The sequence below is a fragment of the Plectropomus leopardus genome, chromosome 18, assembly GCF_026936395.1.
Source record: "Plectropomus leopardus strain MGB_pleo_1.0 chromosome 18, ASM2693639v1, whole genome shotgun sequence".
NCBI classification, from domain to species: Eukaryota; Metazoa; Chordata; class Actinopteri; order Perciformes; family Serranidae; genus Plectropomus; species Plectropomus leopardus.
In genome coordinates this window covers 354,880-374,674 of record NC_142193.1, presented here as the reverse complement: position 1 = coordinate 374,674, position 19,795 = coordinate 354,880, and the positions used below count along the sequence as shown (strand labels likewise).

The window sequence follows — 19,795 nt, the reverse complement described above, 5'->3', positions numbered from 1 at the left end:
GAGAGTAGGGCGGATTGAGGAAAAGAATCGCAACCGGTAGGCAGAAATGGGACAACACCCGGAAATACAAAACAAGGCAGTTGGACTCCTCGGCACAGCGACAGACCAACAGGTAGACCAACACTGCACCCTTTCCTTATCACTTCATTTTGTGTTCTCTTTTCACAATACTGAGTTAGTTACCACCGAGTGTAAAAAGAGTAGCCTACGTAGAAGGCTTCCCTAAATTCCAGAGAAAGGGACTGGATTTGTTTTTAGATTATCCACAAATTAGTGATCACTGAATCATTTGTTTAACGTAACCTGTGTTTTGATTGGACTCCAAACTTTTGGCCACCCATTGACGGTGGTTGCATTTATGAAACTTAAAATGGGCAACAACTTCCTTTTGTTAGTTTTAAACTAGCTCGTGCTCGTCTGCGCACGCTGGTGTTGCTCATTTGTTTGACACGTAGCATGTCCCGGTGTGACAGTTTGGTGTGCCGAAGTACATGGGGAAACCTCGCAGTTTACATCTATTAGCTTTTCCGCAGAGGGGAGTCGGAAGAGTCATACACTGGAACATGTAATAAAACATGAAACTTTTGTAAATTCGGCATACAGATACTTTGCAAATGTTTTCTCTCCACCGCGAATTTTTGCGAAATCACTTAAGGTGCTTCCTAAAAATCTGTTTGTCTGGTGGCTTTTAAAAACTCAGCCTGGCGGTTTTGTGGATGAGCGAAAGAGTTGCTGTGGGCTGCTTCTTAATGAAACAGATCCATGTTTAGACCTGGCTCCTTTTTTGTATTTTGAAGTCATTTGAATAGCTAATATTTTCTCTCTCAATTTTTGGATTCTGTCATCATATGAGAAAAACATAGTTAGGGCTGAGCACCGACTGCAGAGCAGCTACAAAGGCCATCTTGAAACTGAATGAATTATTAGGGCCCAAGCACCGAACGGTGCGAGGACCCTCTGGAAACTGAAGGAATTCTGATAAATTATTATTATTATTATAAATTATTATTATTATGATTATTATTATTATTATTATTATTATTATTATGTTTATTATTTTTTTGTCAAATGAATTGCCTTTTTGAGGGCTTTAACATATTCAAAAAGTCATGAAACTCCGCAGACTTATCAGGTCTGGTGAAAAATTTGAGATTTTAATGGTCTTGTGCATGGGTGGTAGGAAATGTATCAGTTGAGCCCCTATTGATTTTCAATGAAGCAGCCCCCACAGCATGTTTTACCTAGAGCTGTGAAACTTTGGAGGTCTGTGCAACACCCCAGTACCTACAAAAAGTCTCTTGGGGCCATAACCAAAAAACCAACTGGAAGTCAGCCATTTTGATTTGAAATTGTAATTTTGGTGTATTTTTGGCCATTTTCAGGGGTTGTAATCTTGAGAACTTGTCCTAGAGCTTTCATCAGATTGACTTCAAATGTTATTGCTACCTTCATAAGACCTTTGACAGCAAAAGTTAATCAAATCATGAGTTTTCATCACATCGTGTGATCTGTATGAGGCATCTAATTTGCATGTTCTGCCATGAACCAGGAAGTAAACAGGAAGTGGTATGTAACTGCTGTAAACGGTCCAATATGACCCAAACTTCATGTTTGATAGGAGTCCCGCCCTGGACACATCTATATGACAATTTTAAGCCATAATGAGAGCGCCACCTATTGGCACAAGAAAGGCAAAGTTTTACAGTGAGATGTCCAGCTCCTAGCAGGTTGACAAGATAGATCTCAAAATGGTCTCAAAAAGATCTTTAAGACGTTGATGAGGCTTGAAAATGAATATTGAGAGTTTTCGTTGAAAGGCGTTACTGAAGTCGAGTGGACAATTTCAGTGTTTCAACATGACATCAAAAACTCTCATAACTTGACCCAAAATGTTCAGATCTGAACAAAAATTCGAGACCAGGCCTGAAGACATCTGCAGTGCAATTTTGAATCTTACTCATAGCGCCACCTATTGGTCACAGGAACTTACTTTTTTTACACTTTGATGTTTCCCCAAGAGCAGGTTAACCCCAGCGACCTCATATTCTGTCAAAATACTGCAAAGACTTTCATGATACAGTGAAAAAACACTTTAGTGACTTCATCACATGCTGTTGCCATGGTAACACACTATTCGCCATAAAACAGATAGCACTTTTTGAGCGGCAAGGCATGTTAAAAAATGCACCGAAAGTTTTTATTTATATCAAAATTCCTAAATTGTGATATCTGATATGATTTTTTTGCATTCATGTGCCAAAATGGCTCTTGAGCGCCTCCTAGAAAATTTCAACGAATTTCAGCCCCCACAGACTGTTTAACCTAGAGCTACGAAACCTAAGCAATATGTGTAAAAGCCCAAGACCTACAAATAAGCCTCTTGAAGCCATGCCCTAAACCCAACAGAAAGTCCACCAATTTTAATTTTATTTAAAATCTTGGGCAATTTTTTGTCATTTCTGCTAGAGCCCGACTGACTTTTCAATGTACCTATATTATCACCTGATATAAGCCTTATACAGACAAAATGGAGCAAATCGGCCTCATCTCATATTTTTACCATATGCGCTGATAGGAAAACTCTGTTCACACACCATATATTGTAGAAAATGATGCTGGGGTCTTTTAGAAATTGTTGTATTACATTGTTTGTCCAGCAGATAGAGCTCTTTCTCCATTGTTGGCCCTTATCCTGTCACTGTAAAAGGAGCAGAGCAGAGCAAAACAGTCCTTTTTCACACTTCTGGATGTTGCATGTGTGACTACCACACACACACACACACACACACACACACACACACACACACACACACACACACACACAGAGAGAGACAGAGACAGAGAGAGGAGTCAAAATGCTGTCTTACTTAATTGTTAAGCTACTGTCAGCACTCAAGGACATTGTGACAGAGAGTATTGCAGAACAATGGACGGTGGTGCAGTCAGTCAGAATGTTTTTACAGTAAGCAACACTGAAATAAATACTGTTATGTTAAAAAACAATGGCCCTTTCTTCCTGCAAACGAACAAGATGATCTAAGGTTCCAGGGTACAGGAGGAGAGAACTACCAACCAGCTGACTTTATTGTATTTAGCAATTTTCCAGACCCTCTTAGCAGCGTTATATTTAAGCAGCAGCAAAAGACATTTAGGGATTTACATAGATTATCAGGAAATAGGAGAAATATACTGTCATTTTTTCCCATGTTTGTTGCTGTGAGTTAGCCCACAACAGTGTTGAAAGTGGCAGATCATAATGCACACACACGCAACACACGCACACACACACACACACACACACACACACACCTCTGCTAAAGTGACTTAGGTCATCTCCAGCCTTAGCACTACATGAGGGAAGTACTAATTCACTGCTGTGCGCAGTGTTGCCCTTTCTCAGAGAGACACGGCCGCATCAGTCAGCGTCCAGCGTGTAGCCCCGATGTGCACGGAGGTGCAAGGGCCCGTTCATCGCTGCTTGCAGCTTTAATTATTATTATTATTATTATTATTTTGTCAAATAAATTGCTTTTTTCAGAGCTTTATCATATTCGAAAACTCATGAAACTTGGCATGATTATGCGGACTGGTGAAAATTTTTGTATTTTGGAGGCATCGTTTAAAAGTGTCAAAAAAATGAGCTCAGTAGTGACCCCTAATTGCCAGCCCCGGCAAACCATTTCATGTAGAGGTATGAAAATTTGGAGGTACATAGAACATGTCAGGATGGACAAAAAATACTCTTGGTTTGGGAGCAGTTTTGGTTTTTGATCAACAGTGTGAAAGTTATGGGGCCAAGAAGTTATGTGTTTCGCCACCAACCAGGAAGTAGTTTTTAACTCAGTTGTACAAGGTCCAATCTGGCCCAAACCTCACATGCTTGATAAGAGCCCCGCCCTGAACACATCTGTATGACAATTTTCATCGATACTGAGAGTGCCACCTATTGACACAGGAAAGACAAAGTTTTACACTTAGAGGTTCAGCTCCTAGCAGGTTGACTTGATTGATCTCAAACTTGTATCAAAAAATCATTAAGATGTTGGTGATAATGGAAAATGAATATTGTCCATTTTTGTTAAACAGTGTTCCCGTGACGCCATGGCGAATTTCGATGTTGTGACATGACATCAAAAACTGTCATAACTTGACCCCAGATGGTCAGATCTTAACAAAATTTCACACATTTGATGAGAGTCCAGGCCTGAACACATCTGCAGCACAATTTTCAATCACAGTCATGGCGCCACCTAGTCGTAACAGGAAGTTAGTTTTTTTTCACTTTAATGTGTCTCCTGTAGCAGATACACCCCGAGCAACCTCAAATGCTCTCATAATACTGCAAAGACTTTCATGATGTACGGAAAAAATACTTTTGTGTTTTCATCACACGCTGTCGCCATAGTTACGCACTATTCGCCATCAAACAGGAAGCACTTTTTGAGGGCCAAGTCATGCACCAATACTCACCAAAAGGGGCACAGACATCAAAAGTCCTAAATTGTGATATCTGATATGATTTGTTGTATTAATGTGCAAAAATGGCTCTTGTGTGCCCCCTAGAAAATTTCAACGAAGCAGCCCCTGCAGACCATTTAACATTGAGCTATCAAACTTGAGAATCATGTTCAGCCTAAGACCTACAAAAAAGCCTTTTGGAGCTGTGTCCTAAACCCAACAGGAAGTGCGCCATTTTAATTTGAATTTTCACATTTTTTGTTATTTTAGTATCTCTTTGATGAAACACTTGTCCTACAGATTTCATCTGATCGACTTCAAATCGGGACACCAGTATTTCCTAAAGTTGGTGATGTTAAATTGCTTGCCGTTTTTGATTTCATCAAATGCTGTTGACGTTCTGCTGCTTTCTTTGCCATAAAACAGGAAGTTGTGTTTAAGGGGCTAAAGATGCTTAAAAACTCATGAAACGTGGCATACACATCAATAGTCCTATGATGTGTTATTTTATATGATTCTTTTTGCTGTGATAGGCCAAAATGTGCTCTGGAGCGCCACCTACTAATTTTCAGCAAAGCAGCCCCTGCAATCCGTTTAACCTATAGCTACAAAACCTAAGAAACTTATGTAAAAGCCCAAGACCTACAGAAAAGCCTCTTGGAGTCATGAACTAAACCCAAGAGAAAGTCCATCAATTTTAATTCTATTTAAATTTTTTGACCAATTTTTGCAATTTCTGCAAGAGCTTGACTGATTTTTCAATACACAGAACGGTGTTCCTGTGACGCCACATGACATCAAAAACTATCATAACTTGACCCCAGATGGTCAGATTTTAGCACAATTTCACACATTTGATGAAAATCCAGACCTGAACACATCTGCAGCACAATTTTGCATCACAGTCATAGTGCCACCTAGTGTTAACAGGAAGTTAGTTTTTTTTTACACTTTAATGTGTCTCCTGTAGCAGATACACCCGAGCAACCTCAAATGCCCTCATAATACTGCAAAGACCTTCATGATGCACAGAAAAAATACTTTTGTGTTTTCATCAAACTCTGTCGTCATAGTTACGCACTATTCGCCATGCACAAAAATGCACCAAATGTTGCTAGATCCATCAGAAATCCTTAATTGTGATATCTGATATGATTTTTTTGCTTTGATGTGCCAAAATGTGCTCTTTAGCGCCACCTAGAAAATTAAAGTAGGCAGCCGCCGCAAACCGTTTAACCTAGAGCTATGAAACATTGGAGGCATGTTTAACACTCCAAGACCTACAAAAAAGCCTCTTAGGGCCATGCCATAAACCCAACAGGAAACCCACAATTTTTGTAATTACTATATTAATTTTCAGGCAATTTATGGTAAGGTTGTCCAGCAAGGGCGCCCTTACTCCATTGTTTACATTCTCTCTGTGAGCACATGAGTAGCAGAGAGCAAGATAATACTGTATAACAGATGCTGATGCTGTCAGTCAAGGGATGTTTTCATGGTAAGCTGCATTGAAATCCATACTGTCAAGTTAATAAACAATGGCTTCATCATTTTGTACACGGACAAGACGATCTATGGTGCCAGGGTGAGGTGACGAGAGGACTACTGACGTGCCGACTTCATCGCTATTTAGTGATTATTCAGACCCTCTTCGCGGCATTATGTTTGCACCAAGACACACATTTAGCAAGGTATTTATATCACCAGGGAATAAGGAGGAAATATACTATTGTTTATTCCCGTGCCTGCTGCGCTCGCTAAACGCGGAGCAGCTCTGTAAGAGACAGATCATTGCAGAGCCATTGCGCTTACTAAGGGGCTGTTCTGTATTTATGGCGCAACTGATATTTTGAGTAATGTTCCAGTCTGTAGTTTCACTATAAAGCAAACAGAATACTCCTCCACCCTTCTCTGTACCTATTGAGAGGGTTAGTAAAACTAACCAATTTTATCTATCATGATAAATGTGCTTGATCATCGTGCATTGAAATCACGGTGAAAACTGTAGGCGGGGTCAGAAAAAAAAACACCCTGTGCGCACCAAATGTGATAAAATCTCTGGAGGTTATTCACCACACTGGCGAGTATGTTTTTGTGCCACAATTGTCACGTATTAAACTCTGCTGAGAGTCGACAGTGCGTTTTTAGGGGCGCTTGGCATCGTTGCTCTGTCTTGGTGTCCTGCTCTCTCAATGTCACCTGCGCTTGTGCTGCGAGGCCGTCTCGTGCGCTACTCGTTCTGCGGCTCTGTTTCCAGCAGAGAGAGGGACATCCGCTGGTCTGCTGGGAGCTAAGGCTGTGTGCATACTGATAAAAGTTATTAGATATTAAGACAGAGGCCTTCCTAGTTTCAGCCAACACTGCAATCTCTTTCTGCCTCTCACATTGACAGCGTCAGTGCAGGAGCTGCACTTCTTCCGTTCCTACCTTTCACAATAAAAGCCCTGGACGGCTATACAGTGTCAAAGCTTGCCAGAGGGAACTCATTTACTATGGAGTTAGATCAGTCTCATAATGAATAAATGCACACAGAAGCATTCACAAATGTATATTGGGATTTATATATATAAATGTCTCTCAACACACAAATATTTTTCAGTGCACACACAAATATTTCTCATTCTGTATAAATGTAAAAATATTCCACATATAAATGAATAAAGTTCACAAATGCATTTCTGATGCACACACAAATATTACTTGTTTTAAATATATAAAATTGATGCACACGCACAAATTACTTGTTTAAAATATATATAATGGAAATCCACCAATATCTCTATTTAAAAGAATTTGCAGTTTTCATCTAAATCATATATGTACGTATGTTGTGACATTTATTCACAAATTGTTGAATCAGTATTTACAAACTGGTTGTGATTTGTGAACTTCACTGCATTTATGTGTGAATCTTTTTGAGACTTCCTTGTCATGTCTTGATCCACAAATGCATTTTTTTCAACAGGGAAGAATCTGTAGCCAATCAGATGTCTCCCTCCATTCAGCCAATCACAAGAACATACTTTCAGCTAATCATATGAACACATCTGCACAGCGCTATACATGCCTACCAGAGCGACTGACAGGTTGCCATTCAACTTGAACATGGCGTGTGTACACTGTGTATCTAGCATCATGAGCTAACGAGCTATGCCAACGGGCTGTGCTAGCGTTACTGCATGCTAATAAGGTTAATAAGGTCAAGTTAACATTTTGCCATCAAGTTGAAGTTATAGTAAATACTATGACTGTTTGACAGGGTCTGTCACCTCAAGCCGAGGTAGCAGCCTGGACTTTTGTCCAGTTATTGGCCCGGGAGCTGTCTTCTGCGCCAACCACATTTAGAGAGAGCACATCAGTCAGGGCTGGAGGCAGTGCTATAGTGCCTGTTTAAATGCTTTAAATGCTTAATAATAGTATGGGACACCGTCCATTCTTATTGCAGGATAAACACAAGTAATCACCTTTTCATGGCCTGTCTTACCCTACCATCAATAGGCACTATAGCACTATACAATTTACATTTGTGAATCCTTCTGTGTGCATTTATTCATTATGAGACTGATCTACCTCCATAATTTACACACAGAGGCTGTGGTGATGAAATGTTTTTGATATCTTTGACTTCACATTTTTCTCTGATCTCCTCTTTAAGTTTACATAGTATCTCAATTACATTTATTGAAATAAATGTATTTGTGAGAGGAAATAAGCTTTTTATTATTATATAGATGGCTGGTAGATTTTTTTTCCACCAGCTAAATTAGATGGTTAATCAAAAAGTTAATTGTGGACTCTGACTGTCAGCTGTAGCGGGCAGCATTTTATAATCTTCCAAAATAACACAGGAGGCTGCTGTCATTTGACTTTGCAATTCGTCTCTAACTTCACATGCTGCGCAAGTGTCACAGCCTGAAGACATCTACATGTCAATACTTTGTTATAGCTCCACCTACATTCAACAGGAAAAAGGCATCTCCAGCCTCAGTGCTACAGTGACCAAACACTAATTCACTGCTGTGTGCAGTGTTGCCCTTTCTCAGAGACGTGCGGTCGCATCAGTCGGCATCCAGCAACGAGTCCCAACGTGCACGGAGGTGCGAGGGCCCGTTCATCGGTGCTTGCAGCTTTAATTATTATTATTATTATTTTTCTCTCAAATGAATTGCCTTTTGGAGCGTTTTAACATATTCAGAAAGTCATGAAACTTTGCAGACTTGTCAGGTCTGGTGAAAAAAACTGGTCCGTGGGTGGGAGGAAATGTATCAGTTGCGCCCTCTACTGATTTTCGACGAAGCAGCCCCCGCAGCACGTTTTACCTAGAGCTGTGAAACTCTGGAGGCCTGCGCAACACCCCAGTACCTACAAAAAAGTCTCTTGGTGCCATACCGTAAAACCAACAGGAAGTCAGCCATTTTGATTTGAAGTTGTAATTTTGGTATATTTTTGGCCATTTTCAGGAGTCCTAATCTTGAGAACTTGTCCTAGAGCTTTTATCAGATTGACTTCAAATGTTATTGCTACCATTATAAGACCTTTGACAGCAAAAGTTATTCAAATCATGAGTTTTCATCACAACGTGTGATCTGCATGAGGCATCTAATTTGCATGATCTGCCATTAACCAAGAAGTAAACAGGAAGTGGTATGTAACTCTACTGTAAAGGGTCCAATATGACCCAAACTTCACATGTTTGATTGGAGTCCCGCCCTGAACACATCTATATCACATTTTTAAGGGATAATGAGAGCGCCACCTATTGGCACAAGAAAAGCAAAGTTTTACAGGAAGATGCCCGGCTCCTAGCAAGTTGAATCGATTGATCTCAAAATGGTCTTAAAAAATCATTAAGACGATGATGTTTGAAAATAAATATTGAGAGTTTTTGTTGAAAGGCGTTACCAAAGTCGGGTGGACAATTTGATGTTTCGACATGACATCAAAAACTGTTGTAACAGATGGTCAGATCTAAAACAAAATTACAAGACACAAAATTTCACAGATTTGATAAGAGTCCAGGCCTGAAGACATGTGCAGTGCAATTTTGAATCTTAGTCATAGTGCCACCTATTGGTAGCAGGAAGTTACTTTTTTCTTTTACTTTCCCTGTAGCATGTTAACTTAAATGACCTCATATCCAATGAGAATAAGACCTTCATGATGCACAGAAATTACACCTTTGAGTTTTCATCAAATGCTGTTGCCAAAGTTACGCATTATTCGCCATAAAACTAGAAGCACTTTTTGAGAGGCAAGGCATGCACCAAAACTCACCAAACACATATCAGAAGTCCTAAAATGTGACATTTGATAGGATTTTTTTTCACTGATGTGCCAAAATGGCTCTCTAGCGCACCCAACAGATTTCAACGAAGCAGCTCCTGCAGTACATTTCCTCTAGAGCTACAAAACTTGGGAGGCACGTGCAACAGCCCAAGACCTACAAAAAAGCCTCTTTGACCCATACCCTAAACCCAACAGGAAGTGGACCATTTTGAATTGAATGTGCAATTTTGGCGTATTTTTGGCCATTTTCAGGGCTTGCAATTTTTAGATCTTCTCCTACAGATTTCATCCGATTGACTTCAAAATTTAAAAATCCTCTCAGAAGGCTGGAGGCATCAGAAGTTATTACATTTGTGAGTTTTTATCACATCGTGTGGTTGTTACTGGGCCAATCATTTCCATGTCTCACCATTAACCAGGAAGAAGTTTATAACTCTGAGGAATATGGTCCAATCTTCACCAAACTTCACATGTTTGATGTCTGTCTTGCCCTGAACACATCTACATGACAACCATTACCATTACTTTTAGCGCCCCCTACTGGCAACATGAAATGTCATGGAAATTACATGCTTTCTTTTGATGGAATGCTCATACAGAAATTTGATATTTTAATGGCCTTGTGCGTGGGTCTAAGGAAATGGCTCAGGAGCGAAACAGCCCCCGCACTGCTTTGACCTACATTAAAGAAAATTGGTAGAGACATGTACACCCCAAAGATGAACAAAAAAGTCTCTTGGACCCATATGCTATACCTAACAGGAAGTCCGACATTTTGATTTGAACTTGCAATTTTGAGGTATTTTGGTCCAGTTTCAGGGGTCATAATTTTTACAACTTTACAACTTACTCCTTCAGATTTCATTTGATTGACTTCAAAATTGAAACATCCTCTCAAAAGGATATTAAAAGTTATTAAAATTGTGAGTTTTCTTCACACCATGTTGGCATTACTGGGCCAAACATTTCCACATCTCGCAATGAACCAGGAAGTAAATGGGAAGTAGATTATAACTCTAACAGACATGGCCCAATCTTCACCAAACCTCACATGTTGTATGACAGTCGTACCCTGAACACGTCTACATGATAACCATTACCATTTCTTATAGTGCCTCCTACTGGTGACAGGAAATGACATGAAAATCACGTGTTCTTCTTTGATGCATATCTTCTACAGATTCCACCCAAATGACTTCAAATGTGATTTTTAAGACCTTAAGAACTGTGACATAACAAGTGATTTAAAAAAATAAGTTTTCATCACACCATGTGGTTGTGGCTTAGTTTCCAACTTTGATTTTTCACCATCAAACAGGAAGTTGTTGTAACTCAGCCAAACATCATCCGATCTGCTCCAAACTTCTCATGCTTGATAACAGTCCCGGTCTGAACACATCTGCATGCCTCTGTTGAGTTACCATGATAGCGCCACCTACTGGAGACAGGGAGATATATGTTTTATGTTTTAATGTGCACCTTCTTACAGGTTGACCATATTTAACTCAAACTTGATAAGAAAAGTTTGAGACTTTGATGATGCCTCCTTGTGATGTCAAAGGTTTTCATGAACAGGAAGATGTTGTAACTTCACTTTGCATGAACCGATTGGTCCCAAATTTTACAGGTGTGATCAAGGCGCAGCCCTGAACGCATCAACATGTCAATTAAGTAGGATATTCACAGCACCAACAGCTGGAAAAAGGAAGTAAGCCTCTTAACACAACTATACTTTGATTTACATGAAATTTACATGGTTTGGTCTGCAAATGATGTATGCCAAGATGACCCGCATTGTGTGGTCTCTAGCGCCACCTAGTGGCCACAGGAAGTATTACCCCACATGAAATATCTAACTGAAGATTGAACTCTCTGCCTGCTTTTTCCAACTTGCACTGAAATGAAAGATCATGGGACTTCAAAAGTTATTTAATATGTGATTTTTTTCTCACACCATGTGGGCGTGGCCTGGTTTCCAGCTTTGATGTTTTGCCATGAAACAGGAATTTGTTGTAACTCAGCCAAACATTATCTGATCTGCCCAAAACTTCTCATGCTTGATAGGAGTCCCAGCGTGAGCATACCAGCATGGCTCTATCGAGTTATCACAATAGGGCTACCTACTGGAGACAGGGAGTTACATGTTTTTATATTTTGATGTACACATCCTTACAGGTTGACCATATTAAGTTCAAACTTGGTAAGAAAGGCTAGATTATTCCTCCATGTGATTTCAAAGCTTTTTCATGGCCATCGTTGCCATGGCAACATGCACATCCAAACAGGAAGTTGTTGTAATTTCACTTTGCATTAAATGATTGGCCCCAATTTTACCAGTGTGATCAAGGTGCTGCTCTGAATACAAACAAATTGTCAATTAAGTATACTCACAGCGCCACCAACAGGCAAAAAGTCTCTTTACAGAAGTATACTTTCATTTACATGACATTTACATGGTTTGGTCTACAAATTATGTAGACCAAGATGAATTACATTTTGTGTGGTCTCTAACCACCTAGTGGTTTTCACAAGTATTACCACCCATGAAATGGGACATCAAAAGCTTTTCAATTTCTGAGTTTTCATCATACCACGTGGGTGTGGCAAGGTTTTCAACTTGGAAGTTGTAGTTACTCAGTCAACACTGTCCAATCTGCCCTAGACTTCCCATGTTTGATGAGAGTCCCGACCTTATCACATATGCTTTGCTCATTTGACTTATAGGCACATTGCTACCTCCTGAAAACAGGAAGTCACATAATTTATATTTTTAGGTCATCCTCTTACAGGTTGACCACATTCAGCTCAAACTTGATAACAAAAGCTGCCTTAAGACCTCCATGATGCCTCCTTGTGAATATCATCGCTTTTAATGATCGCTGTTGCTGTGGCAATGGAGTATTCGCCACCAAACAGGAAGCTGCTCTAACTTCAGTTTGCATTAACCGATCAGCCCCAATTTTTTTTTACCAGTTTGATCAGGTTGCAGCCTTAAACACATCACCATGTCAGTTAACCATGATTCTCAATGCACCACCTACTGGCAACAGGAAATATACCTTTTAACACAATTATTGTTTGATTTACATAGAATTAGCATGCCTTGGTCTACAAATGATGTAGACCAGGATGACTTAGATTCTGAGGTCTCCAGTGCCACCTAGTGGTCATAGGATAATACTACACCATGTGAAATATCTCACTCAATGGTCCAAACTCTCTGCATGCATTTTCTGACTTTCACAAAGATTAAAGATTGGGACAATTTTATTTATGATTCAGGGTAACACAGGTTGAAGAAGAGGGCAAAGTACTAGTAGTAGTCTGATATGCACAATTAGCATGTGCAACAATAATTAATTATTCAACTAGTGTAAGCTAACTGTGTAACAAACACTTCTTTTAATGACACAGTAATTGAAACTTGCTGAAGTGACGATTCAACCCTGATAATTGGGATAACGAGGTATTTGCTGTTTCTGGTATCTGTTTCACCTTATGCAATGTGGTGGTTTTCTCTTTACTAGTTTATTTTATCTGAAAGCTGAGATTTTGTGTGTGTATGTTCCAGGTGAAAGGATGGATACCCAGAGCCAGGTTGTGGACAGACTGCGGTCAGCATTTCGATCAGGCATCACAATACCAGAGCAGTTCCGTCAAACACAGCTTGCCAAGCTTATGACCATGATCAAAGATAATGAGGAACAGATTTTAAATGCCCTGCACAAAGACCTTGCAAAGGTATAAAACTGTGCCTTTTTGTCATACACAGACACACACACACACACACACACAAACAGAAGTCCAGAATGCCTTGCAGCCTGACCCGGACACAGCAGTTTTGTCTGGCCCCATGACAGTGAAATTAAACATTTTACAAAGCAGTCTTTCCACTGCACTATTCTTCCCTTTTTCATTGAGCCCCCTTATTTCATAAAGCTGTAGGATTCTTTTTCCCACCAGTTATGAAATTATAAATAATATATGTATAAATTATGAAGTATATTGTTTGTTTTTCCATTACAATAAATTAAGAACTAACCTTTCTTTCTTCTTGTCCTTGCATGTCAGCCAAAATTTGAGGCCATCATGTCTGAAATTGATATAGTGATCAATGAGCTGCACTACACCATCGCCAACTTAACAAGCTGGATGCAGCCAGAGTACGTTAGCAAAAACCTGGTAGGTTACCAGTGATTTGTTAAAATTGCTTGCTGCACATGTTTTTTGCATATATTGGAGGGTTCAACTGAATTTTAGTAATTGTTTACAATAATCTATCAGTTTGGAGGGGGGCATCAGATATCACAGTTTATGTATGTATGTTTGTGTGTATATATATTGTATTAGGGGTGGGTGATATGGCAAAAATGTCATATCACAATTTTTTTAATGCACAATCGTGAATTGTTCACAATGCTTTTTCATTTTGGATTTTAGATTATTATGCATGTTACTTAACAGAACAACCAAGCTAATTTCCCAATTTAAAAAATATAGCCTCAAGACTCGAGGGTTTGCTATGATAGGTTTGTCTGTTTTTTATAGGGAGGGCATGAAATGGACAAGCAAGTTTTTTTTTCTAAATATAACCATTTGCATTTGTTGCCTGAATCCTAAAAAAGTGTTGCGCCTACAAGTTTATTTTGAAATAATGCAGTGCATGTAAACTGATAAATACTCCTTGTGCATGGGATGGTTTATCAACCCTGGAGGGTTACCTAGCGTGTAATATTTTGACTTCTGAGGCCATTTCTCAAGTGTCATTAAGTAATGCGTGCATACGTAGTGTATATAACTAATTGCTTATCCCCTTGAATTTTCAGGCCACAAAGCTCGATGACTGTTTTGTACGGAGGGAGCCATTAGGAGTCGTGTTAATCATTGGACCGTGGAACTACCCCCTGCAGCTCCTTCTCTTACCTTTGGTTGCAGCCATCGCTGCAGGTATCTTCCACACATACAGTCATGGAAAAAATTATTAGACCACCCTTGTTTTCTTCAATTTCTTGTTCATTCTAATATCTGGTACCACTAAACGTATAATATAATGAACACAACAAAAAATGCAGCTGGTCACATAATACTTTATGTCCTATTTGACATTCTTAAGCTTAATTGATTCCCAGGGTATATAAGAGGCCATTTCATGTCACAAGCAGCACTGCACATGCAAAGGCCTAGAGTGGTTTCCTGCTTACATTCAAGCCGTAGCACAACTCAGAAGTTGTCAGCTCTCACATAATGCCTAAAACAAAAGAATTATGTGAAGCCACAAAGGCAGCCATCTTGGCACTGCTGGAAATTGGCATGAGTGAGAGACAGGTAGCGAAAAAACTGAAGATCTCCAAGACAGCCGTTCATTACAACAAAAAAAACCAAGCTGAACATGGCACTACCAAATTGCTACCTGGCCGTGGCAGGAAACGTCTTTCTACCCCACGAGATGACCGTGCACTCATCCGTTCCTGTGTCAGGAATCGTTGTCAGACCTCCAGGGACCTTAAAAATGAGTGGGCAGTGTCGAGAAATGTGACTTGTTCGGCAAGGACAGTTCGAAACCGACTTGTTTAAGCTGGTTTGAAGTCACACAGAGCACGCAAGAAGCCCTTCATCAATGAAAGGCAGAGGAAGGCCCGGTTACTCTTTGCTCGAGACCACAAGGATTGGACTGTTGATGATTGGGCTAAGGTTCTCTTCAGTGATGAATCCAATTTTGAATTGATGCCCACTCCAGCCAACTTACTGGTTAGGAGGAAGCCTGGAGAAGCTTACAACCCAGACTGTCTTGCCCCTACAGTAAAACATGGGGGTGGATCAGTCATGATCTGGGGTTGTTTCAGTCTGAGTGGAACAGGGCAAATGCAATTGTGTGAAGGCCGAATGAACCAGGTCATGTACAGGACTACCCTTGAAAACAGTCTTCTTCCATCAGCTGGAAAACTCTTTCCTGCCTCGAATGACTGGATTTTCCAACAAGACAATGCCCCTTGCCACACGGCAAGGTCAGTTAAAGCCTGGATGGAGAACCACAACATTCGCACCATGCCTTGGCCTGCTCAATCACCAGATCTTAATCCAATTGAAAACCTGTGGAAAATCATCAAACTCAAAATGGAGAACCACAAGCCCAAAAACAAAGAAAATTTGTTTGAATTTGTCCAACAGGAATGGGCTGCTGTGACAGCAGAACAATGTCAGAAGCTGGTGGAGAGCATGCCAAGACGCATGGCTGCAGTCATCAAAAACAATGGTTATGCAATCAAGTATTAACTCTTGTGTGTATCATGTGTTTAAAGCAAACAGAAAAGAAAACATGGAATGCTTAAAAGTAGTGTTTTTGGCGGTACAATGCCATAGCTATTGATGTAAGAATTTAAGTAATTTTGGTTATTATCAAGAAAACCATGGAAAATGAATAGTTCTTAGTTCTTAAATTAAACTCTCATGAGCTATTTTTGTTATCATTATAATTGTCCAAACAAATGTACCTTTAGTTGAGCCAGGCATTAAAATTAACAAGAAATTGAAGAAAACAAGGGTGGTCTAATAATTTTTTCCATGACTGTATATCACCAGTATACACAGTGTACTGACCTAAAACTGTGCCACTTCATTTTTTATGTCACAATAGATAACAGAACAATGTGTAATGATAAAAGGGTCACTCATCTCCATGGGTCATTGTTGCCTCATTTGGCTTAGTGTTCTGTTTTTCCAGCTCGCAAGCTTACCTCTTGTTAACATTGTATTCAGTTCATTGTAACATCAGCTGGTAGTTTTTCTTGTTACTATCTGTATACCTCCTGCCAATAGACAGGAGACAGAGAAAATGAGGACAAAAACAAAGCTTAAAAACAAGAGAGTCAGAAATTTGATAGGATGATGATCAAGTCTTGCGGAGCAGTTAGTGTACAGTGGATGAATGACTAATGGCTCATTTCCAGTGCATGGTACCAGCTCTATTCTACTCTACTCTACTCTACTAGCCTTTGGTATTGGGTACTTTTCTGGGGGTCGTTTTCCATTAGAAGATACTACTGCCTCAGTGTAGCTGGTCGTCAAAGCTACGGTGTGCACACACATATGCACAGGGTTTGAATTACATAGTGGCTTTTGGCCACTGCAATAGCTTTGCTGTTTGTGTTATTCATGGTATTCTGTGCATTGATGATGCAAGGACGATTTTGTCTGAAGAGTCAGTGGTGTGCAGTGATTCACGTCACCTTTAGTACCTCATAGTACCCGGTAGGCTTTTTTTGGAGAGCAGTTACCAAACAATGGTGGTACCAGGTACCAGATACTTTTTCCTAATGGAAAATCAAAAAAGGCAAGTAGAGTAAAGTACCATGTAGTGGAAGCGTGCCATAAAAGAGCTGTGTGCTGCTGCTGCTAGAAACAAAGTTGATGAGAGCAATAAGAGTGAAGCTGTAACAGTGGGGTTGTTGGCCATCAAGTCAAAACAAAGCTCTGTAAAGCTGAAGAGACCTGCAGAGTTGGTGATAATTCTCTGTGGTCTCATCACCAAAGGCCATCCCTTCACATCAGTTTGTCATCTGATCCATTCATGATGTCAAAATATTTATTGGTGCCAGCTTCAAGTTGAAGTGCCAGAAAGTTTGCAGTATGGTTCTTCTTTTTGAGAGAAATGTAATGAATAGAGGTCAGTGGGAGGTTCACCTCAGTAATGTTTAAGTGTTTCCTGCTTGACTTCAGTGTTTTCACAAGCTGTCTGCTTAAGCCTAGATTCCAAATGATAAGCAAACATGACAGTCATGGAATGTTAACCTGGCAGCTTCTTGTATGATAACGATTATTGTTTGGCTGCTGACTCTCGTGTATCTCTTGAATTGTCTCTTTTTGTGACATTACAGAAAAACACTTTACCTTGCTTGACACTAGTGGGAGAGAACACTGTTCACTTCCAGATTCGTCTGTGAGAGTTAATAATGGTTGTTACTCATAACTTGAAATGCCAGCTACATTTGATGAAACAAGGATTCGTTTAAATTATTTTCCAGTTCTCCACTAAAAGCCTCACCATAAACAATGTGGCCTTTGTGAAAAAGTTACATTTAGAGGGCTGCAAATCTAAATTTGGATTGAAAACAGCAGTAAACCAACTATGAAACATATGACAAGTTCTATCAAGTTGATTAGTGCTGTCTTTACTGACTGTGGTGGTGTTGGTGTCTCCCCCTAGGAAACTGTGCAGTCATCAAGCCTTCAGAGGTCAGTACCGCCACAGATGGTGTGATAGCAGAGCTCATCCCCAAATATTTGTCACAGGTAAAGAAACATACATTTTTTCCAACCTGGGCTCACTCCAAGCTTGTCAAATACCTTCACTTGGGTGCCTTTAACATCAGAAGCCAATGCACCAAGGCGCTGGTGGATGGGTTAAACAAACTCCAGAGCTTGCTGATAGTGTCCCGCCTAAAACCACAGCTCAGTTCATGCTAATGTGTAATATTTAGTGGCATCTAACCAGTGGCTGTGCTTACTATGGGCAGTGCCATCCCGAGGGGTTGCCCAAATTACACCCAGAAAAAAAGGTCAAGTCATCACAATCTAAACAACGTGAGTCGTTAGTTGTCAGAGGACCTTATTACATCCAGCTATCAGCCTAAAAGCCATTGGAACAAAGATTATATCTACTTCCTCCTCTGTAACCCAGCCATTTAATAGAACACCCAGCTCATTTACTACCTCCCAATACTCAGCATCCAGTGTTGAGAGCTGAAGCCAATGCGGAAGTGTGAAAATCTGCAGTTCATCGACTGGCCACTTGAGGCTGGCTCCCAAAACAGACCAAATCCCAATAGACCCCCATCTTAAAATGCCCAACTTTACAGCAGAAATAAACATGTTTACTTGGTACAAAAATGGTTTTGGTCTTTATGGCTAATTTAAACATTCATGACTGTACAGGGGGTACTTTTTTTTTATAATTCACTTGTTTAATGTTATTAAGACATGATCCATGCTTCATCACCTCCAGAAACAGTTACTGCAATACCATTCTCTCAGAACTCTGACGCTCACTTTCTCACTCGCTCCTGCGATCATATCACCCCTATCCTCCAGACCCTCCACTGGCTCCCGATCCCACAATGAATACACTTCAAGGTTCTCTTCACTCATAAAGCCCTCTATAACCAGAAACCCTCCTACCTCACTAATCTGCTTATCCGCCACACTCCTTCCTGCACCCTACGCTCCTCTGATGCCAACCTCCTGTCTCAACCAACCAGGACCAAGCACTGAACCTGGGGCGACAGAGCCTTTTCAATTGCTGCGCCCATCCTTTTGAATTCCCTCCCCAAACACATTCGTGGCTGTAGAGACCTTTCTCAGGTTAAATCACTCATCAAAACCCACCTATTCAAAACTGCCTTTAATGTTTAATTCTTGTGCTGCATTATGTATTATTATTATGTTTTTATTTTGTACTTATTTTATTTGTATTCTTTGTTCCTTTTTATTATGTCAAGTGTGTTTGAGTTCCCTTAAAGGTGATCTATAAATAAAATGTATTACTATTATTATTATTATTATTATCAAGTTCTGCATTATCAAGGGTGTGGCCACTTTTGAGTGATAGGCTGACAGCAAGGCTTTACCTCACGCCACTCACCCTGATCTCTGCTAAGTGTGAGGTATCGAGCCGGCTGGTTGGAGCCGCAGACTGTGGTTGGAGCCCTTCAGAGATTTTTTTGGTACAAATATTGGACAAATAATTTCGCTTGCTGTGCAGTTCATTGTACTGACGGACCATCCAAGATGCCAGTGCTCCAGTTTTTTGGTAAGTGAAATTCTAGTATAATTTTATTTATATCTTAGCACTTACTAGCAGGTATATTTTTTTGTCTGGTTTGTTTGCTTAGCTTGTTATCTTGCTAACTAGCCAGCTAACAGACATGCATCGAAGGCAAAAAGTACAGACAAGTACAAAACAGTAAAGTCTGTTAGAAATTAGGGGACTAATACTTTTGAACTTAGGGTGTCTATGTGAGGTTGAAAAATAAAGGTCTGCCGGGTTAGTTAGCTA

General features: G+C 40.0%; 1 protein-coding gene across 1 annotated transcript in view; it reads left to right on the top strand.

Moving 5' to 3' along the window:
* aldh3b1 (aldehyde dehydrogenase 3 family, member B1) overlaps positions 1–19,795 on the top strand; it is a 45,105-nt gene continuing 25,310 nt past the window's right edge. Inside the window, exons 1-5 of the mRNA XM_042504475.2 lie at positions 1–112; positions 13,316–13,485; positions 13,816–13,926; positions 14,571–14,691; positions 17,948–18,033. Coding sequence (XP_042360409.1) covers positions 13,324–13,485; positions 13,816–13,926; positions 14,571–14,691; positions 17,948–18,033 — 480 coding nt within the window. The 5' untranslated portion in view covers positions 1–112; positions 13,316–13,323. The remainder of the gene's footprint in view (positions 113–13,315; positions 13,486–13,815; positions 13,927–14,570; positions 14,692–17,947; positions 18,034–19,795) is intronic.